Genomic DNA, 21,603 nt, shown 5'->3' with positions numbered 1-21,603 from the left:
TATATGACAAATGCTCCTTCTAACAACCCCACAATATCACCCCTTACCACAAAATCTTCCTTCAGCTTAATCTATACCACTCTAGGTTCCTATGCTGCCCCTAACCCTGCTCGAAGCAGCCCTGAGAAACATTGCCCATTATTGCTCCATATCACCCCCAAAAAATTTTTGCTGCCCCAACACTTCAATACTATTTTATGTTATTTTTCTTATTAATATAAGAAAACAGGACTATCAGGCCTCTGAGCCCAAGCTAAGCCATCATATCCCCTGTGACCTGCACGTATACATCCAGATGGCCTGAAGGAAGTGAAGAATCACAAAAGAAGTGAAAATGGCCGGTTTCTGCCTTAACTGATGACATTCCACCATTGCGACTTGTTTCTGCCCCATGTTAACTGAGCGATTAACCTTGTGAACTTCCTTCTCCTGGCTCAGAAGCTCCCCCACTGAGCAACTTGTGACCCCCGCCCCTGCCCATAAGAGAAAACCCCCTTTAACTGTTAATTTTTGACTACCCACCCAAATCCTATAAAATGGCCCCACCCCATCTCCCTTCGCTGTTTTCCGACTCAGCCCACCTGCACCCAGGTGATTAAAAAGCTCTATTGCTCACACAAAGCCTGTTTGGTGGTCTCTTCACGTGGACGCACGTGACATCCCTTTCATTGAATATCAATTTATCACAAAATAAGAATCAAATGCTATAAAAATCGTCATAGCCTTTCACCCAATGTTACTTCTGGGCTCTTAACCTTAGGGGAATAGATCAAAAGAAAAACTGTATGTATAAAAATGTTCACTTTGGGAGGCCGAGGTGGGCAGATCACCTGAGGTCAGGAGTTCGAGACCAGCCTGACCAACATGGTGAAACCCCGCCTCTACTAAAAATACAAAAATTATCCGGGCATAGTGGTGCACGCCTGTAATCCCAGCTACTCAGGAGGCTGAGGCAGGAGAATCGCTTGAACCCAGGAGGCAGAGGCTGCAGCGAGCCGAGATCACACCAAAGCACTCCAGCCTGGGCAACAAGAATGAGACTCCATCTCAAAAAAAAAAAAAAAAAAAAAAAAAAGAAAGAAAAAGAAAAAAATTCACTGCAACATTATTTCTAACAGCAAAAAGAAATTTTTTTAATGGGGGCTAGGGACAAACTAAATGTCCAAAAAACAGAAGAACAATTGAGTTAAGGCACTGCAACCCAGCAGAGCACGGTGGCTCATACCTGTAATACCAACACTTTGGGAGGCCGAGTTAGGAGGATGGCTTTAGCTTAGGAGTTTGAAACTAGCTTGGGCAACATAGTAAGACCCTGTCTCTACCAAAAAAAAAAAAAAAAAGTTTTAATTAACCAGACATGATGACATGTACGTGTAGTCCTAGCTACTCAGGAGGCTGAAGCAAGAGGACTGCTTGAGCCCAGGAGTTCAAGGTTGCAGTGAGCTGTGACTGTGTCACTGCACTCCAGCCTGGGCAACAGAGTGAGACCCTACCTCAAAAAAAGAAAAAAAAAAGTATGACATACTTATTGTGGTGTTTTGTATGTATTAATTTTCATCCACCCACTCCTGGTTCACAATGCCCATAGCCTTTGTTACAGCCTGATGTTATAATATCCGGTGTTTTAGGCTTCGGGACCAGGACTAGTCTCAGGAAACTCTCTCTCTCCTGCCTTCCTTTCACCTGCCCTAAGGCAGGACTCTCCCCTCCACCACTCCCCAACACCACCCCCCACCCCACCCCCCTGCCTTTCTGATTGCAGATCTTAAGACCCTCCCCTAAGAGGGTCCCGCCTCATACCCTGGAGGGAAGGAATGCTTCCATAAAAATCCCAGAAGACTGGGTTGGGGAAGTTTCCCCATAGCTGAACAGGTGGAGGTTCCTGGAGGGTGGTGAATCGAAAGAGGGCATGGAAGGTCCACGTCCCTTCCCCCATACCTCACTCTATGCGTCTTTTCATCTGTTTCCTTTGCAATATCCTTTATAATAGGCCAGTAAACATGTTTCCCTGAGTTCTGTGAGCCACCCCAGCAAATTAATCAAACCTAAAGAGGTACCGTGGGAACCCCAACTTGAAGACAGTTGGTCAGAAGTTCCAGAGGTCTGGACTTGCACCTATTATCTGGGGGTGTGGAGGGTAGTCTTGGGGACTATGTCCCCCAACCTGTGGGATCTGACACTGTCTCTGGGTAGACAGTGTCAGAACTGAATTAAAGGACACCCAGCTGGTGTCTGCTGCTTGGTACATGAAGAATTCCCACACATTTGGTAACAGAAGTGTTTTTCTGTGTTGATGATTATTGTTGCAGTGTGAGAGAGAGGGAAAACACAGTTTGGACAGAGATTTTCCTCACACACTTACTAATTTAAAATAATAAAAAGAAAAAGACACTGCCATCCAGTGGAATCCTATGGAGTCATTAGAAATTATAAGTTTACATAGCAACGTGAAAAAATGTTTACAATAACATAATTTCTAAAATTTATCTAATATATGTAGATCACAATTACTACTGGGTAAAATATGCATACCTATAACAAAGGCCAAGAGGAAATGGGGGAGAAGAGACAGTTGGTACATTAGGAACTGTAGAATTATGGATGATATTTCTTTCAAAATTTTTCTTCACTGGTTTGTTGTCCATTAAAAAATTACAGTCCAGCATGGTGGTTTACACCTATAATCCTAGCACTCTAAGAGGCTAAGGCAGGAGGATGACTTGAGGCCAGTAGACTAAGATCATCCTGGCAACATAGCAAGACCCCATCTCTACAAAAAAAAAAAATAATAAGAAAAAATAAGAAACTGGATGGGTGTGGTGGCTCATGACTGTAGTACCAACCACTCAGGAGGCTGAGACAGGAGGACTGCTTGAGCCCAGGAATTAGAGATTATAGTGAGCTATGATCATGCCACTGCACTCCAGCCTGGGCAACAAAGAGAGACCCCCATCTCTAAAAATAAAATAAATAAAAACACATTATGGATTTGGTAAGACTAGTGGAAAAGGCAGAAACAATAAACAATAAATGAATGGGTGGAATCTTTTAAAACACCTTTTAAACTATTAATAAAACCTTTCTTTTCTCTTCATCTTCATATGTTAGTAGGACTTCACAGCAGTCCCATACTTTTGCCTGGAAACACAGATCATCAGTCTATTTTTAAGGGATTCTTCTTAGGACCAAAACCTAGAACCACTAACCTGGCCCCCGATCTACCCTCTCTTGCCCCCAGTGAATCACTGTGACCTAAAATGCCACAGCCTTCCCCCAGCTGTCCAGGCCCAGCCTGCCCTTCACAGATACAAAAGAATCAAATGGAAATAAAAGGCGTCAGCACCCTGAGCTCCCTGCTGCCAGAAGTTGGGATTTCCCAGTCTACCTCAAGCTATGATTAACAGGAGGCAATGCTAAATGCCAAAAACAACAAAGGAGCTTCAAGGAAACTGTGCTAAAATACTCCCCCTAGTTTTAACTACATACATATCCTTTTCTACTCACTCCACCCCATTCTCCTATGGTACTCCAAAACTATTGTGAAGCCACCAGGTTGCAGAAAGACACTAACAGCTACAGCTTAATGTTCAGAGGTTGATGGAGACCACATAGTGGGCCAATACAGATCACTCTTAAGAAACAAAAAAGCTGTTTTTACAACCAGAAGGAAATTAGATAATCCTAGCCCACATTACTTAATGGTTTTAAGACTGGAAATTCTGTGTGTGTGTGTGTGTGTGTGTGCATGTGCACGGGCACAAGCTCATTTTGAGGGAGTAATAGTGCAAATAAAGTAAAAGCAGCTACCAGCCTCTCTTAAAGATCATCTACAAGACCTCCCCCAGTACAGCCTGTTCTGAGGTACAGTGGCAAGTGCTGGTCCTGGAAGGTTTAAGTTGAGCACTGTAATTCTCTCCTATCTTCAGGAAACTTCCTTCTTCAAAGAGCATTCCTGAGAATTGCCATAATATCATACTCAGTGATCACTCACCCATGTAGGAAGGATTCTCCAGAAAACCCACCCTACTGCCTTACCCTCCCCTCCCCTGCCAATTTGCAATCCCTTTTGGAACCACCATAATACTCAGGCAGCAGAGCTTTAGTCATGTATCTGTACTTTTGTTTTTCGCTGTAAGGGACCTACCTTCATAAGAGGCAATGCAATGTCTTCTGTCACAAGAGTTATTCCAGGAATTTCCTATAGTGGGGAAAAACACACACACACAGCTGCTCAGTGTATGAACTACCACTAGCTCAAGCTTTCAGGGAGTGGTTTCTGCACAGACAGAAGCTGAGGGCAGCTTTCAGCTTCTAACCTCTATTTTAAATAAACTTTGGAGGGCATAAGTAACAGTGAATATAGCCTATCTCTTGCCTCAGGAAGGGACATATTCTTTAAAGTCACAATTATAATAGGTGACAGGGTCTCTAAAGTAAAGGAAAATACAACTACAAAGAAATAGAGAGCAAATAGGGTATTTTTATACATTGCTATTAAAGAACAAATGAGGCAAATTATGTTTGCACCAAATGTAACGATAAAGGGGAAATGTTTCATTATCAATATTCCTTCCTCTCTCTTCTTTCACTTAAATGTATTATAGTTGGCCCCTACCTCACTAGAAGGAACCAAGACTAACAGGATTCTTGCATGACTTGACTGGGTAATTTTTCTGTACCTCATTGTCCTCTGTAATTTCAGAGGTAGGAGCCCCCCATACCCAAAGGACTATAAATCATGCTTCTATAAAGACACATGCACAAGTATGTTTATTGTGGCACTATTCACAATAGCAAAGACTTGGAACCAACCCAAATGTCCAACAATGACAGACTGGATTAAGAAAATGTGGCACATATACAACACCATGGAATACTATGCAGCCATAAAAAATGATGAGTTCATGTCCTTTGTAGGGACATGGATGAAATTGGAAATCATCATTCTCAGTAAACTATCGCAAGGACAAAAAACCAAACACCACACGTTCTCACTCATAAATGGGAACTGAACAATGAGAACACATGGACACAGGAAGGGGAACATCACACTCTGGGGACTGTTGTGGGATGGGGGGAGGGGGGAGGGATAGCATTAGGAGATATACCTAATGCTAAATGACGAGTTAATGGGTGCAGCACACCAGCATGGCACATGTATACATATGTAACTAACCTCCACATTGTGCACATGTACCCTAAAACTTAAAGTATAATAATTAAAAAAAAAAAAAAAGTTTCTGCAGCAGCCAGGCTCAGTGGCTCGCGCCTGTAATCCCAGAACTTTGGGAGGCCAAGGCTGGCAGATCACTTTAGATCAAGAGTTTGAGACCGACCTGGCCAACATGGTGAAACCCCGCTCTACTTAAAAAAAAAAAAAAAAAAAAATTAGCCAGCCATGGTGGCGGGTGCCTGTATTTCCAGCTATTCAGGAGACTGAGGCAGAAGAATCACTTGAACCTGGGAGATGGAGGTTGCAGTGAGCTGAGACTGCACCATTTCACTCCAGACTGGACGACAGAGCAAGACTCCATCTCCAAAGAAAAAAAAGAGTTTCTGCAGTGCTATCATCATGGCAAATCTGAAAGGTGAACAATTCATTTCAAGAAGGGCAAATGATAGCATTCTGCTAACTAGTGAGTGTTAAAACAGAAATTTAATAAAAGGATAAACTTTCAAGATTGTCTTTTATTCAGTATTATTTTGAAAAGTGTATCCGTATGTTAATTATGTAATTAGCCTCTCATCTGGTCAAATCAGTTTTCATTTCCTTAAAAAAAAGTAGATAAGTGTATAAGAAAATATTTTAGGAGATATAATGTAGAAATAAAAATTGATATTTGTCTATAATTTAAATGACCGAGATTTTACTGATATAGAATATTCCTGTAAAAAAGGGTATCATGGGGACAGAGAAATAAATTTTCAGAACATGCAAACAACTAAGTTCTTCAATGTGACAGTTGAAAGCCGTGATAAGAATCTATTGTGTGCTTCATTTATCACTACAGACGATACCTCAAAAAAAAAATAAAATTTCATTACAGTTTTGGTTATAAACAGCATTTTAAAAGAGGTATAGTTGTTTGCAAAACATAATTCAGGATTATCTATGTGTAAGGGCATCACATTTTCTATTATCTTAAAAAATCCAAGTCAGTTGTCTCCTACAAAAATGTGAAATCCATGTTTTCTCCTGTGGAAACTTTTTATTAAGGTTGTAGCATTAAGAACATTTGCAGATAAGAGAAAAATAAATGATTTGCATCACAGCTAAGGATAAGCATAGACTGACAGATTTTCAAGATTAGAAGAGACCTTTAAGGTAACCTAGTCCAACCACAAGAAGTTTAAAGCAACATGGCAAACCCCAAGATTAGTTCAGTACAGGGAGGTTATAACCACAGGTTTCTTTATATCGCTCTTCTTGGACTTCCTGATGTCACCCTGTGCGTGTCCACAATAGCTGCTCCACCCTGCACAATCTTGAGAAGTGCAAAAGGGAAGTGTTACCCTCAGGGTGATATTCTCACACCACATCCAATTAACATATGGCTCAGTCTTTTAACACAACCCTGGGAACCAGTGGTCCCAGCTGCCTCCTGGACACTTTGAACACAGGACATAACAGCAGGGGGTTGGTAAGGGAGGGAGCGGAGATGTGCATTTCCTGACTCTGGGGTGGTGTAACCTACAGACTTCCTGCCATATGACCACAGGGTCTGCATGTCTATTCACATGTGTTCCGAAAGAAAAACGTGGGCGCCTAGAGAGGGAACAAGTTCAGGCCTTTCTTTCCCTTAAATTCTAAGGTGGGGCATAAAAATCTAATAACCACGACAGTAAAAGACAAAGAAAAGGCCTTTAGGAAAGCACTGCCACTGTGCATACCAAAAATTTAGAAATTAATCAAACACACTTGATACATCTTTTTTAAGGACTATATTTAGACAGGGTCTAAACATAAAGTGTCACCATTTACTCTAATACATATTTTCCTATGACTGTGTTATTTAAACTCAATTTATTTTTCTAAATACCTTTTTGATAAACTTCTGCCTCAAAAGCAAGCATGTAGTTCTAATATCTAAATAAGAAACATGAGGCAGAACTTTTTCAGGCACAGCCTATGTACGGTTTTCACTTGCTGGGCCAGCAAAGCTCTGTCTACTGTACCATATTCAAGAGAAAATGAGCAGTGTTTTAGCTCAGCACATCCTAATTTAAAAGGAGGGAGTCAGAACCAACAGGGAGAAAGTCAATTGGGGTGAATGTGCCTAAGATTGCTGACTTTTACTGATCCTGAAGCTCTAGAGTTATTACAGACTTTTTAATGGGGCTGGAAAAAGGGGTCATGAAGGTCCTTATCTACCAAGTATGATAGCAGCAATCCACCCATTCCTCACTTATAAAAACCCAGTACATATTTTAATCCACTCTAGTCACTTAGAAAATAAAAATACCATGATAGAGGTTTAGTTCTGCCTGGTAATAGGAAGAATAATAAATACCCTGTGTACCTGCTCCTTTGGTTTTACTGTTTTTATACAAATTCTTTTGGCCAATAGCAGGGATTTGCTATTACTTTTCTGCCAAAAAAAATTCAACTGAGTTCTTTATCAGTCACAACAGTAGTGAAATCACGACCTTGATGGCTATAAGAGAGGTGTCCAACAACTGACCCACAACTGTGAATTGATTTTATTTGCATACAGCATACACAGTGTTAACTTACTGTATTCCAAGTGAGCACTGAGGAATGTGGCAATAGTTTGTCCATGTTACTTGTCTCTGAATATACACTCCAGTATGAAGAAGCTGAGTAGATTTTTTTAAAACGGGGAAAAAAGATGTGGTTTAATAAGATGATGACAGCATTGTAATTCAACCAAAACAAGCAAACCAACAAAGTTTTCATTGTCTTATCCCTCATCCTCAAAACGGTAACCATTATGATTTTATCTACTGACTAAAATGTTCAGGTTCTGCTTTTTACAATGAGAACAATAACTTAGTACCATATCTACCCAAATGACATTATATCATTTCATACGAAACCAGCCAACACAAAACTGGGCTAAGAAAGTTACATCTTACTGGAAAAAAAAATCACTAATAAGGTTATAGAATCAAGATCCTATCTTGTATCTCATCAATCTCTGTACAGCCATAGCTTCTTAGAAAACCACAAGAGAATGAAATTTAATTAGCTGCTGACTCCGATAGAGTTTTTTTTTTTTAATGTGCTCCAAAGCAGCATTTGGACAGGTTGAGGCATTCACTATCAATTTACTGCTTTCCCTCAAGCAAAAAGGTCAAGTATTCAACTTAAGCTGCAACATCAGCAACACTTACCAATTATAAATTCCTGAATGAGGTCAAATGAATGGCAGGCAGAGACATTCTCAGAAATCCATTGAATAATCTTTAAAAAGTCAGACAGAACTCTGTTGGTATTTAAATCTGCTCTCTGCCTCCACTACCAAAGAAGTACAAATATACATGAATCTTTTGCATTCTATACCTATTTTAGAATTGCCTAAGAATATACTCACTTCTACACTATCTTCAAGATACATAATGCAATTCTGGGTAGGTAAAACAGTATTTTATAAGTGAGATCCTTTTTATACATCTTTTTAATAAATCTCCTTGGCTGGAAACCAAATAAACGTTCTTCAACCTAACGTTTGTGCAAGAATAGGTCATGTTATAGCAAAGCACCAGTGGAAGAGCTGTGGGATACAGGAAAAAAAGCAAAACAAAACCACTAGGCTTGGGGGCAGCAGAGCTGGGTGTGAATTCCAGCTGGGTCCTGGGTGTGAATACGGACACACCAGTTAACCTTTGTGAGCATCACTGTACTGCCTCCTGAGGGAGGGATAATCCCTGCTATACCATCAACTCGCTCATTTCCATAATCATCCTCACCTGCTAGAGGAATGTTTGCCATCTCAGCACTGACAGATATTATAAGGCACGCCTAACCATGGTGCACACTTGCACTTCTGCTACCAGTAAGCTGTTTAATTCAAAACCGATTTATGTTATTGTACTTATTTTCAAAATTAGGTAATACGATATTACTATCGACAAGTAAAATGTGGATGCAGAGAGTGTCATTGGGTCAGTAAAAGTTGAATGCTTTGTAAAGAGTCAAAGGCATGTCTCTAAAACACTAGAAAATTAGGTTGAGGGGAAACAACTAAAAAAGATTGGGTAAAAAATGCCTGGTATACACAGCTTGCTTTGTAAGGGTCTTTAAGTTACTATATCCTTAGAAATAAAAATTTTTAAAAAGTAACAGGAAGTTAGAGGTAACTCATTACTAGTGCTTTTATGTATGAAAAATGATGTTGAACTTCAATTAGCAGATGCGCAAAGAAAGGCTTGAGTCAAAACATGGGTGAATAATGTACATTGTTATGTTTCAGGTTAAAATAAAACGTCTAATGTCTTTTTTTTTTTTTTGTAGTTAACCAGCCACTCTTTGATCTTAACCACATCTGATAAAGAGATTTTTCTGACTTCACAGGATAGCTGTAAAATAACACAGAATGCATGTGGAAGTACTTAATAAACTCTAATGTGAAATACAAATGTAAGCTATTTTTATTACAAATGTAATAAATATCTGCCACCAGATTTTAGTCCTTTTGATAATTATAGATCAAATACAGACCAGGAGAAAAAGTAGATATTTAAGAAACGCATTATTTACTGAGCTCTTCATTGAAATATTACTGACATAGCTAAACTTTTATTCCCAATATGGAAAAGGGGGTACCCAAAAGAACAGAAACACCCTGAGTGTGAGACCTGGTAAGGATCCGTAAAAAAGCAACGCAAAAGATGACGATGTCAGCAGCAAGGCCATACACCTCAATTAATTGTTACTAAATAAAAATAACTCCTGACCATTTTCAACCACAAAATAAATATGTTCAGTGTCGTCTATCTGCCCATTTTAAAACATGAGCTATCTTCTCACCTGGCCTTCCAGGAGCTGCGCACCTTGACCGCAGTAGAGCGCACAGTGCAACGCAGCCATCTTCTCACAGTCTAAGCAAGTGTTCTGCAGAAGCTGTAATAAAGACGACTGGCTGAGCAGTGCTCTATAGAGCTTTCCAGAACAACAATCCAATACCAGGGACCCTGACAATGACTGTAAAGGGCAATGAGGTAGCATATCAATCATTTCATTATTTCCTGGCAAAAAAAAAAAAAAACAAAAACAAAACAGTAGATCAGCAAATAAAAGAAACTCCTTTCACCCAAACAGATATTAAAGTCAAAACAAACTCAAATGGGCCACCTCTACAAGAGAAAAACTATAGCCGTACCTGTCAGAAAGAGATTGTGGCAGATCAGGTCTGGATGTTGAACATTAAGTAGGTGGAAGAAATGACCAGGTAAGTAAACAGCCACATAATAGTCTATATAAGAGAAAGATTTACGTCATCTACATGTGGTAAGAGTTGCACAGGTACAGAATGTCACATTATCCCTGCTTGTCTCTGAATATCTCAAAAGGCAAAAGTTTTACCAATGTAATAAGCTATCTAATGACAGCCCGTTTTTTTTTGTTTTGTTTTGTTTTTTTGAGACAGGGTCTGACTCTGTCATCCAGGCTGGAGTAGCGGTGGTGTGATGTCGGCCCACTGCAGCCTCAAACTCCTGGGCTCAAGTGATCCTCCCCACCTCAGCCTCCCAAGTAGCTGGGACTACAGGACTGTGCCCACAACACCCCACTAATATTTTCTATTTTTATAGAGATGGAGTCTCACCATGTTGCCCAGGCTGGTCTTGAACTCCTGGGCTCAAGCAATCCTCCTGCCTCGGCCTCCCAAAGTGCTGGGATTACAGGCATGTTGCCCAGGCTGGTCTTGAACTCCTGGGCTTGAGCAATCCTCCTGCCTCAGCCTCCCCAAATGCTGGGATTACAAGCATGAGCCACCACACCCAGCCACATTTCTCTTACTAGGTAAACCTCATTTATTTCCATCTTTGGCTAATTTTCTTCAGATATTTAGCTATGGTTATCTTAATTTATACCTGCAGTTTTGTTTCTAAGTGATTTGTGGCTTTATGTGAATCTAAATGATCTCAGAGCAAATTAGAATAAAAAATATCAAGCAACACGAATTATTCCTTAATCTGATAGGCTGGAAATAGCCTATATTGGGAATTTTCTTCATAATTTCTGCCAGTTTCGGGAAGCTCTAAAATTTTGTTGCCCATGTTTGTCCACTGATCATCATTATCATCATCAGTAGCAGGAGCATTTTGTTTAGAGAACCTTTAAATCGATATCCATCAGAACAGTCTCTGCAGACACAATGACACTTTGTGAAGTACTAATTTATTTCCTTGCATATCAAGCTGACTAGAATTCACACCTTCAGTCCCTGCACTAGATATTTTTGTATCAAGAACATTTGTACTCAGATGGAGACAAGGTATAAAAAATAGGTTTCTGGAGAATGGAAGGGTGGAAGTAGCCCTTGCCAATACTTTTTCTAGGATCTTAGAAAACAGAAATTCACACAGTAGTAATTTTATATAGATGAAACATTTAGATTATAAGTGAGCCAGCTAGACTCCTTTTCCTAAGAAGTGAAGGAACACATGCTAATCATTTGCATAGAAGGCGTTCTGTGGAAAGGAAAGAGGATATAGAACTCAAACCAGTTGACTTACAAGTGTCCTTTCAGTCAATGTGGATTAAATGATGCTACAGTGCTTAGCACAAATGGTTGCAATCATCTTATTATAGCAACACTTTACTAGAAAAACACAAACAACAATACTGTGGGACATAATGGAAAGGGTATCGGCATCAAATGACCTAGTTACCTCCCAGCTGTACCACTTAACTAGTTAATTAGGATGGCACTATGTCCGTGGGGTGGTGGCATTTGAAAATATATGACAGTGATTTGGGTTGTTACATCATTGAGGTAGTGAGAGGGAGATTCCTATTTGGCATTTGGTGAGTGGGCTCTAGGGATGGATGTTCAGTCCCTCAATGAGCAGGGAATTTTTGTCTCACCAAAAGGGGCAGTAGTATCTGTGGTAGGCTGAATGATGGCTCCTGAAGATATGCACATGCTAATCCCCAGAGCCTGTGAATAGGGTAAAAGAGACCTTGCAGATGTGACTAGGATCTTGAGATGGGGAGACTATCCTGGAATATCCAGGTAGACACAGGTAGGCACAAAAGTCCTTATGAGAGGGAGATTTGACTAGAGAAGAGAAGACGACCATACGATGAGGAAAGTAGTTGGAATGAAGTGGCCACAAGCCAAGAAATACTAGCCTCTAGTCAGGGGTGTCCAATCTTTTGGGTTCCCTGGGCCACACTGGGAAGAAGAAGAATTGCCTTGGGCCACACATAAAATACACTAATAACAGCTGATAGCTAAAAAAATTAAAACCTCAAAAAAATAATGTTTTAAGAAGGTTTACAGATTTGTCTTGGGCCACATTCAAGCCATCCTGGGCTGTGTGCAGCCCATGGGCCAAGGGTTGGACAAGCTTGCTCTAGAGGCTGGAGGGAGGACGCAAGGAACAAATTCTTCCCTGGAGCCTCCAGAAGGCACTAGTCCTGCCCACACTTTGGTTTAGCCCCTTCAAGACTCATTTCGAACTTCCAACTTTACAGAACTTTAAGAGAATATTTGTGGTGTTTGAAGTTCTAAGTTTGCCATAATTTGTTACAGCAACAATAAACTAATACAGGATATGCTAACTAGCCTGATTTGATCATTCCACAATGTATATAGGTATCAAAACACCACATTGTACTCCATAAACATATACAATTACTATTTGTCAGTTAAAAACAAAATAAGGTAGGGTATTATTTTTATTGGCTGGGCACGGTGGCTCACGCCTGCAATCCCAGCACTTTGGGAGGCTGAGGCAGGTGGATTACTTGAGGTCAGGAGTTCGAGACCAGCCTGGGCAGCATGACAAAACCCCACCTCTATGAAAAATACAAAAAATTTGCTGGGCATGGCGGCATGCACCTGTAATCCCAGCTACTCAGGAGGCTGAGGTGGGAGGACAGTTTGAGCCCAGAGGCAGAGGTTGCAGTGAGCCAAGATCATACCACTGCACTCCAGCCTGGGCAACAGAGCAAGATCCTGTCTCAAACAAACAAACAAAAAAGTTTGCTAGGAAGATTTGATGAAAGAACTCTGTATAAATTTGTTATATTTTATTTGCTGACTTTTCTAATAAAGATCTTATATGGAGAAGAAAAGGTACTACACATAAGCAGAGGCTATACCTACATTCATATGCCACATGTAAAATGGATACTTCTTATAATTTCAAGAAAATATTTTAGTCACTTATATTTAGCTAAAACTTTAATGTTTGAAAACATTTAGACTGAAGTTTTATATTTTTAAAAATATATCAAAAATGCTATAAGATAAAAATCAAATTCTATGAATAAATATTTTTAAATTAAGTACTCTAGGATTGTAACACTGACAACACTAATTATCTTTTCTAGTTTGGGCAGTTATGTTGCATACCGTTTGGGTGACTGATGGGATCATTTCACTTCATTTTCTCTCAGTTTATTCTGGATTGCATTACAGAAAAATACTAGAACAACACCTCTAAACAAAACACTTGATAAAGTTTTAGTTGAAATAAAATGCTAAGAAAACAAAAATTACAAAATGTTTAAAGAAACTATTAATAGGCTAGGCACAGTGGCTCACACCTGTAATCCCAGCACTTTGGAAGGCCGAGGCAGGTGGATCACGAGGTCAGGAGTTCAAGACCAGCCTGGCCAAGATGGTGAAACATCGTCTCTACTAAAACTACAAAATAATTAGCCAGGCATGGTGGCGCGCGCCTGTAATCCCAGCTACTTGGGAGGCTGAGGCAGAGGTGGAGGTTGCAGTGGGAACCTTGAACCCGGGAGGTGGAAGTTGCAGTGAGCTGAAATTGCACCACTGCACTCCAGCCTGGGAGACAGAACAAGATTCCATCTCAAAAAAAAAAAAAAAAAAAGAAACTATTAATAATCTAGTGTCCCTGATAAAACACACTGAAGTAAGCCTAAGCACAGAGCTCACTCTTTCTGAGCCTCAGTTTCATTATCTGTAAAATGGGGATAATATCACCAATCAGAATTGCTGTAGGGAGCAAGATAACAAGTAAAATACTTAACATATACTATTCATTAAATAGTAGCTCATTATTTATAAACACATCTTTCTTACATAGAAGTGTCTGGGGTTCATGAAAATTTTCAAAATATTATTCTTTAATATTTTAATCAATATAAGCCCATTTTAATAGGGTTGACAGTCCAGGGAAATTGCACGTAATAGCAAAAAATATATTACTCAAAACAATACTGTTGTCATAAAAATTACCTGTACAGCAGTTTTAAACTGGGCTATGATTTTGTGCCTATACAATATGCTTAAGAAGGAAAGACAACATGTTTAAGATAGCCTATTTTTACAAAGCTTATATTTCTGGCCTCTCCACACGCTGAAGACCACAGATTAAATCTTGCCTGCCCTTTGCAAGTCATTCCCAGGGGTAAAAAAAGGAAGGATACCTTTGCCCTCACAAAGTGCTGTTTTCTTAGTGAAAAGTTTCCCACATCACTCTTGAGATGGGATGCTGATAAAGCATTGCTGATAAGAATCAAGTCCCAGACCCAGGAAACCTTCTATAATATTTCTCTCTCTTATCACAGGAAGCAGTAGAACCAGGCTTCCCTAAGGCAATTTCCCACAAATTCAGAGATCATGTTAAAATTTGCCCATACTGGCCCACTCAGCTTAAGTATCCAACCTCATCAATGGTATCATTCAAAATAAAAATAACTTTGCTCAGTTTCCTCACATTGCACTCTCCCAAACATGCGTCATGACAGTGGATGGACTGTGGAATGGGGATGGAAAAAGATATCAAAGAATTACATGCTCTAAACCTGAAACTCCTTTTTTAAAGGAAATGTTCCATATGCCATGTTCCATATGTAAGCAAGTAAATCATTACTTAGTCATGTGCTAAACTTTGTGCCCCACATCCTAACTGGCGTGGAAAAGCAGCTTTCAGCGGGGAGGTACAACAAACCCTTTCTTTATTTTCCTCATTATACTCAGGTTCCCTTCGCCATATGTACTGAATGAAAACAACTCAAGCTGATCCATAAATCATTAATGGGACTTGGAAGCTTTTCAAGATTAGCAACAGGAAATAGACAATTTCCCAGAGGCCCCGTCCTCTCTACAATCAAGGGATAACATGATGTATTATTTCTCATGGGCTACTTGGGAATATCTCATACAAGTTACCATTTTTATGTTAACAAATAGCTTTTTAGGCTGCTACCAAAAAACGTAAGAAAGCTCACAGCCTAGGTTCTCTAAAAAGGGAAGATACAACCCCCAGTCCTTTTCAAGCCAAAGGCTAAGGAGTTGAGAAGGAACGGTGTGTTCCAGAGAAAATCTTCTCTCATCAGATTTCAAGTGGGTCATTGATTGTCATCACAATCCGAGTCTCAAAGAGGCATGAGAAATGAGATAGTATAGAAGGCTGAGGTATACCATGCCTAGGAACAAGTGTTCAGAGCAGGGGGTGTGATCTCTCCATCACTTACCAAGGTTGAGAAAAGTAATGCCCTTTGTCACGTGTGAGCCAACATTCTCAAGAGAAGTGGTGAAGGTCTTGCTGTGTCCTGCAAAGAGAGAACATGAAGCCAGAGAATGTTAAACAAAGAACTGGAACTCCACCCAAGGCAGTGACTATGTAACACACTATATTTTCAGTGACCATGAAACTGGTAAGCGGGCATCTTCAGACTTCTGGATTCCATGGTTCCCCTCATTCTCCAAAAACCAGCATTGAAGGCAGATAATTTGAGTGCAGTCACACTCCAGTAGTTGTTCTGGGCTTATTACAATCTTAGACCATGACAGGTGGATTGTTCAGGGAGGAGAGGGTCTGAAGGAATTTACTTAAAGATCCAAGAGATAGAGATGACCACATGGCTCATTGGCCCACATTCCTCAAGGCTCACCGCCACACACGTGCAGTCTTTAAGACCCTCTGAGACTTCCCCAAATCACTTACAAATCCCACTTTTAGGTAGGAAGGGAATTAGTTGAGCTAATAACCTCAGTATACTGGCCTTTCCTCTCTACTTTCTAACTCTTAATCTTCAGAAAAGTTTTATTTACTGCCTTTGATCAATAGATTAACCATTAGAAAAATGTGTGAAAATTTTCCACAAAAATCTCAAACTTATACAACTTAAGAATGAATAGTACATATGTCTAGTTCTGAAGTTACTTTAGCTTCTCCATTAAGTTCTTAAACTTTTTTACCTTAATCTCTAATCTGAGGAGGTAATATCAGGTCCATCTATAGAATAAGCAGCTCTGGTGTGGCTTGGCATAATTTTTTTTAAATATTGGAAAAATTTTCATCTTTAAAAAAATTTAAATACACCCATAGTATATACTGCACAAATACTCATTTTAAGGAATTAAACAATCAAAACAATAACTCCTTAGCATGGTTCAAACTAAAACTACTACAGGGCACACTGTGATTGACTACAGAACCAGGAGAAATTAGTTAGGCATTTGACTGCTTCTCCCTAGACTATTTATCAATATCTTGAGCCATAGATGTGTGAAATGGAATAAATGTATCTTAGATCTAAAACCTGTTGAGGTCTGAGATCATGGACACTTTTAACTGAAACCCTATTTAACTCTGTAAGTTAAATCTATAGATACTTTCCAAATAGCGATAACTAAAAAGCAAATAAACACACTTTGGATAAATACCTTCCTTAGGATTGGTCCACAAGCCTAGAAAAATATATAGGCCAGGATAAAAATATATGATATATAAAAATAACTAGCTAACTTGATACTCACCATTGACAACTTTCTTCAGGAAATATATATCCTATAAGTATACAGATATAGAATGAACTGATAAAAATTGATTCCATGGTAATAATACTCTCAGCCGGGCATGGTGGCTCATGCCTATAATCCCCACACTTTGGGAAGCTGAGGCGGGTGGATCACTTGAGCTCAGAAGTTCAAGACCACCCTGGGCAACATGGTGAAACCCCATCTCCACAAAAAATACAAAAATTAGCTAGGCATGATGGCACACGCCTGTAGTCCCAGCTACTTGGTGGGCTGAGGAGGGAGGATCACTTGAGACCATAAGGTTGAGGCTTCAGTGAGCTGTATTCATGCCACCACATTCCAGCCTGAGTGACAAAGGGAGACCCTGTCTCCAAAAAATTACTAATAATACTGTTAAGAGCTATCTAATTTGCTACTATTTGGAAAAAGTTATTATGTAAAAGTAACAAAGAAGACATGAAAAGTACCTTTATGAATGTAAAACACTGAATATGTGATTTGTTCCCAAGAGGCACACTTCGGGCTGTAACATACACACAAACTTCCTAGAAGAAAAAGGATATTTAGTAGAGTTTAACAGAATCTATGTCATAAATAAAGTTTCCTAAACCACTTAAACTTACTTCTATTCCTTTAGATGTCCTGTCTCATCTTACCTCATAGATTATTCCCAAGTCCTAGAAGTGGTCTATTAACAAGTTGCTAAGAAATTTCAAAGCAGTAATTTTTTAGTGCACACTATATAGCAACATATTGTGGCAGGCTATTGAAGGATAGGAAAATGAACACAGATATACTCCTGCATATGAAATAATGGGGTTCTATACAGTTTCCAAAGCTTCATGAGATTCTCCTAGTAAGCATGCATTGTCCTTCCTTATCTAGCTTGTCACCTTCCAATTATTACTAACAGCTATGAACACCAGTTTATCAAAAATGTGTTCATTTCACAGAAAGTTACCAGTCTCTAGTTTATCTTGATTGAAAGGCAAAGTGTGATCTATCTTATGGGTCAGTGAAAACAAATGTGGCATGTGAGTCCATATCCCTCCATAACTGAGTCACTGAAGGCATCAGCCCAAGGCCAAAGGAGAGCTCTTGGCATAGAGTGGCCTTTCCAGGTGAGTCTTGACCCCCTTCACTTACCCCATCACTCCAGAACACCCTCAACTTTCCCCACCTCTCTCAATGCGTGAAACTGGTACATTATCTCTAGCAGCTGCTGCTGTATGGACTAATGTCCATCAGTGACCTACATACAATTGAGGACAGTATGCTTAAACAGGTATGTCTATCATTTATGTGATTAACTGAAATAGGAGATTGACAGGTAGAAAGTAACTTGACAAGGAGTCAGGAAACCTGAGTTCTAGCCTCAGAGCTAACGTTAACTAGCTGTGTGAATTCAATCGCTACTCTGCTTCAGTGGATTTCAATGTTTCCTCTACTTTCCTTCATTAGTTTCTTTATCAAAGAATCATGGTAGAAAAAAAAGTCAATTTCCCCTAAGAGGGCTATTCAAGGACATTTATAAGTATTCTGTTATAATATTTATCAATTATGACTTTTTAATGACATTTAACACTGCAAAGTATTGTCAGCAGTACATTTTATTGCAATTATCTTAAACACAAAATAGCAAAAAAGAATAACTTCATCAGATAACATGGTAACAATTCTATTAGATGTAAAATGACTGTTATGGTTACTGAGCACACAATAACAACTTTTCTTTACAATTACAGCTGACTCACGACTGAGAATAAAAGTAATCTATCACTAAAGTATAAACAAAATAATAATTATAAGAGTTACAAAAGTCTCATATACCACTTGGACTGCTTTCATACAGTAAACATTATCAGCAAAAAACTACTTGTTTATCCATTCTTTTATATACTATAATCATAAGGAACATGAAATTGCTTTAAAAAAAGACAGACTTTAGATTCTCTAGTAATAAATGAAAATTAAAACAAGGCACCATAATTTTCCTTTAGAAGTAGTTTTTTAAATGATAATGAAATACTGTCAAGGGAGCATGTGCTTCTTACACAATTCTCAAATAGTAGTGAATGAGTCAACTAACACAATATCTCAGAAAAATTCTTTCACAGAGGGTTAAATATATTCATACCTGTTCACCCAGTAATTCTTTTAGGATTCTATCCTGGGAAATCAACATGATGGCAACATAGATCATAACCTCCATTCTAGCAAACTATCTGCACTCCATCCTTTAGAGAATGAAAGTTTTTTTTCTCATTTTGAAAAAAAGTAAGATGTACATTCTCAGTAAACTATCACAAGAACAAAAAACCAAACACCGCATATTCTCACTCATAGGTGGGAACTGAACAATGAGAACACATGGACACAGGAAGGGGAACATCACACTCTGGGGACTGTTGTGGGGTGGGGGGAGGGGGGGAGGGATAGCATTAGGAGATATACCTAATGCTAAATGACGAGTTAATGGGTGCAGCACACCAGCATGGCACATGTATACATATGTAACTAACCTGCACGTTGTGCACATGTACCCTAAAACTTAAAGTATAATAATAATAAAATAAAATAAGTGAGATGTAGAATAAATGTACCTAATTACATATTCTAAGAACCATATCCAGAACTTATAAGCAAATACTTCCAAATTGTTAGGTCATGCTTAGTTGCCCCACCCAATCCCAAAGGGAAAAAAAGACACAGCAAGTTGAAATGGTATGTACACAGGCTCTGTGAAGCTATCCAACAGAACTGTCTTTGACAATGGAAATGTTATATACCTGTATAGTCCAATATGGTGGCAACTAGCCACATGTAGTCATTGAACACTCAAAATGTGGATAATATGACTGAAGCACTATTTATTTGAGACAAAGTCTCACTCTGTTGCCCAGGCTGGAGTGCAGTGGCGCAAACATGGCTCACTGTAGCCTTAACCTCCCAGGCTCAAGCAATCCTCCCACTTCAGCCTTCCAAATAGCTAGGACTACATGTGCGCCTGGCTAATTATTTTTTTTTAAGAGATGGAGTCTATGTTACCCAGGGTGGTCTTGAACTCCTGGGCTCATGTGATCTTCCTACTTTGGCCTCCCAAAGAGCTGGGACAACAGGAATTTTTTTTAACTTCTATTTTCAGTTCAGGGGTACATGTGAAGGTTATATAGGTAAACTCATATCACAGGGGTTTATTTTTACAGATAATTTCATCACCCAGCTATTAAGCCTGGTACTCAATAGTTACTTTTTCTGCTCCGCTCCCTCCTGCCACCCTCCACCCTCAAGAAGACCCCAGTGTCTGTTGTTCCCTTGTGTTCATGAGTTCTCATCATTTAGCTCCTACCTATAAGTGAGAACATTAGGTATTTCGTTTTACTGTTCCTGCGTTAGTTTGCTAAGGATAATAGCCTCTATCTCCATCCATCTTCCCACAAAAGACATGATCTCATTCTTTTTTATAGCTGCACAGTATTCCATGGTATGTATGTACCACATTTTCTTTATCCAATCTGTCACTGATGGGCATTTAGGTTGATTCCATGTCTTTGCTATCATGAATCACGCTGCAATTGACATTTGCATACGTATATCTTTATGGTAGAATGATTTTTATTCCTCTAAGTATATACCCAATAATCAGATTGCTGGGTCCAATGGTAGTTCTGCTGTTAGCCTTTGAGTAATCACCATACTGCTTTCCACAATGGTAGAACTAATTTACACTCTCATCAACAGTGTGTAAGTCTTCCCTTTTCTCTGCAACCTTACCAGCAACTGGGGGTTTTTTTGTTTTTTTTTTTTACTTTGTAATAATAGCCATTCTGACTGGTATGAGATGGTATCTTATTGTAACCTCTATCTGCATTTCTCTAATCCTCAGTGATACTGAGTTTTTCATATGCTTGCTGGCCACATGTCTTCTTTTGTAAAGTATCTGTTTATGTCCTTTGCCCACTTTTTAATGGAGTTGTTTTTGTCTTACAAATTTAAGTACCTTGTAGATGCTGGATACTAGGCCTTTGTCAGATGCATAGTTTGCAAATATTTTCTCCCAATTCTGTAGGTCGTTTGGTTTACTCTATTAGTTTCTTTTGCTGTGCAGAAGCTCTTAAGTTTAATTAGATCCCATTTGTCAATTTTTGCTTCTTTTGTGATTACTTTTGATGTCTTTGTTATGAAATATTTGCCCATTCCTATGACTAGGATGGTATTGCCTACGTTTTCTTTCAGAATTTTTATAAATTTTGGGTTTTACATTTAAGTCTTCAATGCATCTTGAGTTGATTTTTGTGTATGTTGTAAGGAAGGGTTCCAGTTTCAATTTCTATATATGGCTAGTCAGTTATCCCAACACCATTTATTGAGTAGGGAGTCTTTTCCCCATTGCTTTTGTCAGCTTTGTTGAAGATCAGGTAGTCATAGGTGTGCAGCCTTATTTCTAGGTTGGCTATTCCATTCTATTGGTCTATGTGCCTGTTTTGGTAACAGTACCGTACTGTTTTGGTTACTGTCGCCCTGTAGTATAGTTTGAAGTTGGGTAACATGATATCTCCAGCTTTGTTCTTTTTGCTTAGGTGTACCTTGGCTACTCAGGCTTTTTTGGTTCCATATGAATTTTAAGACAGTTTTTTCTAGTTCTGTGAAGAATATTGATAGTTTGATA

At 39.1% G+C, this 21,603-nt stretch overlaps 1 protein-coding gene across 10 annotated transcripts in view; it reads right to left on the bottom strand.

Annotated features, from left to right (window-relative positions):
- Positions 1–21,603, bottom strand: part of GSAP (gamma-secretase activating protein) — a 146,754-nt gene that overhangs the window by 74,807 nt on the left and 50,344 nt on the right. For 4 of the 10 annotated variants that reach the window (XM_055392527.2, XM_031012924.3, XM_063708683.1 and 1 more), the window contains 7 exons: positions 17,402–17,479; positions 15,644–15,721; positions 10,344–10,436; positions 9,992–10,209; positions 8,356–8,479; positions 7,736–7,818; positions 4,145–4,198 (listed from right to left, as the gene is read on the bottom strand). In XM_055392527.2, the coding sequence (XP_055248502.1) occupies positions 4,145–4,198; positions 7,736–7,818; positions 8,356–8,479; positions 9,992–10,209; positions 10,344–10,436; positions 15,644–15,721; positions 17,402–17,479 (728 nt within the window). The remainder of the gene's footprint in view (positions 1–4,144; positions 4,199–7,735; positions 7,819–8,355; positions 8,480–9,991; positions 10,210–10,343; positions 10,437–15,643; positions 15,722–17,401; positions 17,480–21,603) is intronic. The other 6 variants (XM_055392528.2, XM_031012925.3, XM_063708684.1 and 3 more) reach the window with 3 other exon arrangements.

This window comes from Gorilla gorilla, chromosome 6 (genome assembly GCF_029281585.2).
Source record: "Gorilla gorilla gorilla isolate KB3781 chromosome 6, NHGRI_mGorGor1-v2.1_pri, whole genome shotgun sequence".
Lineage (NCBI taxonomy): Eukaryota > Metazoa > Chordata > Mammalia > Primates > Hominidae > Gorilla > Gorilla gorilla.
This window is presented reverse-complemented; position numbering and strand designations above follow the sequence as displayed.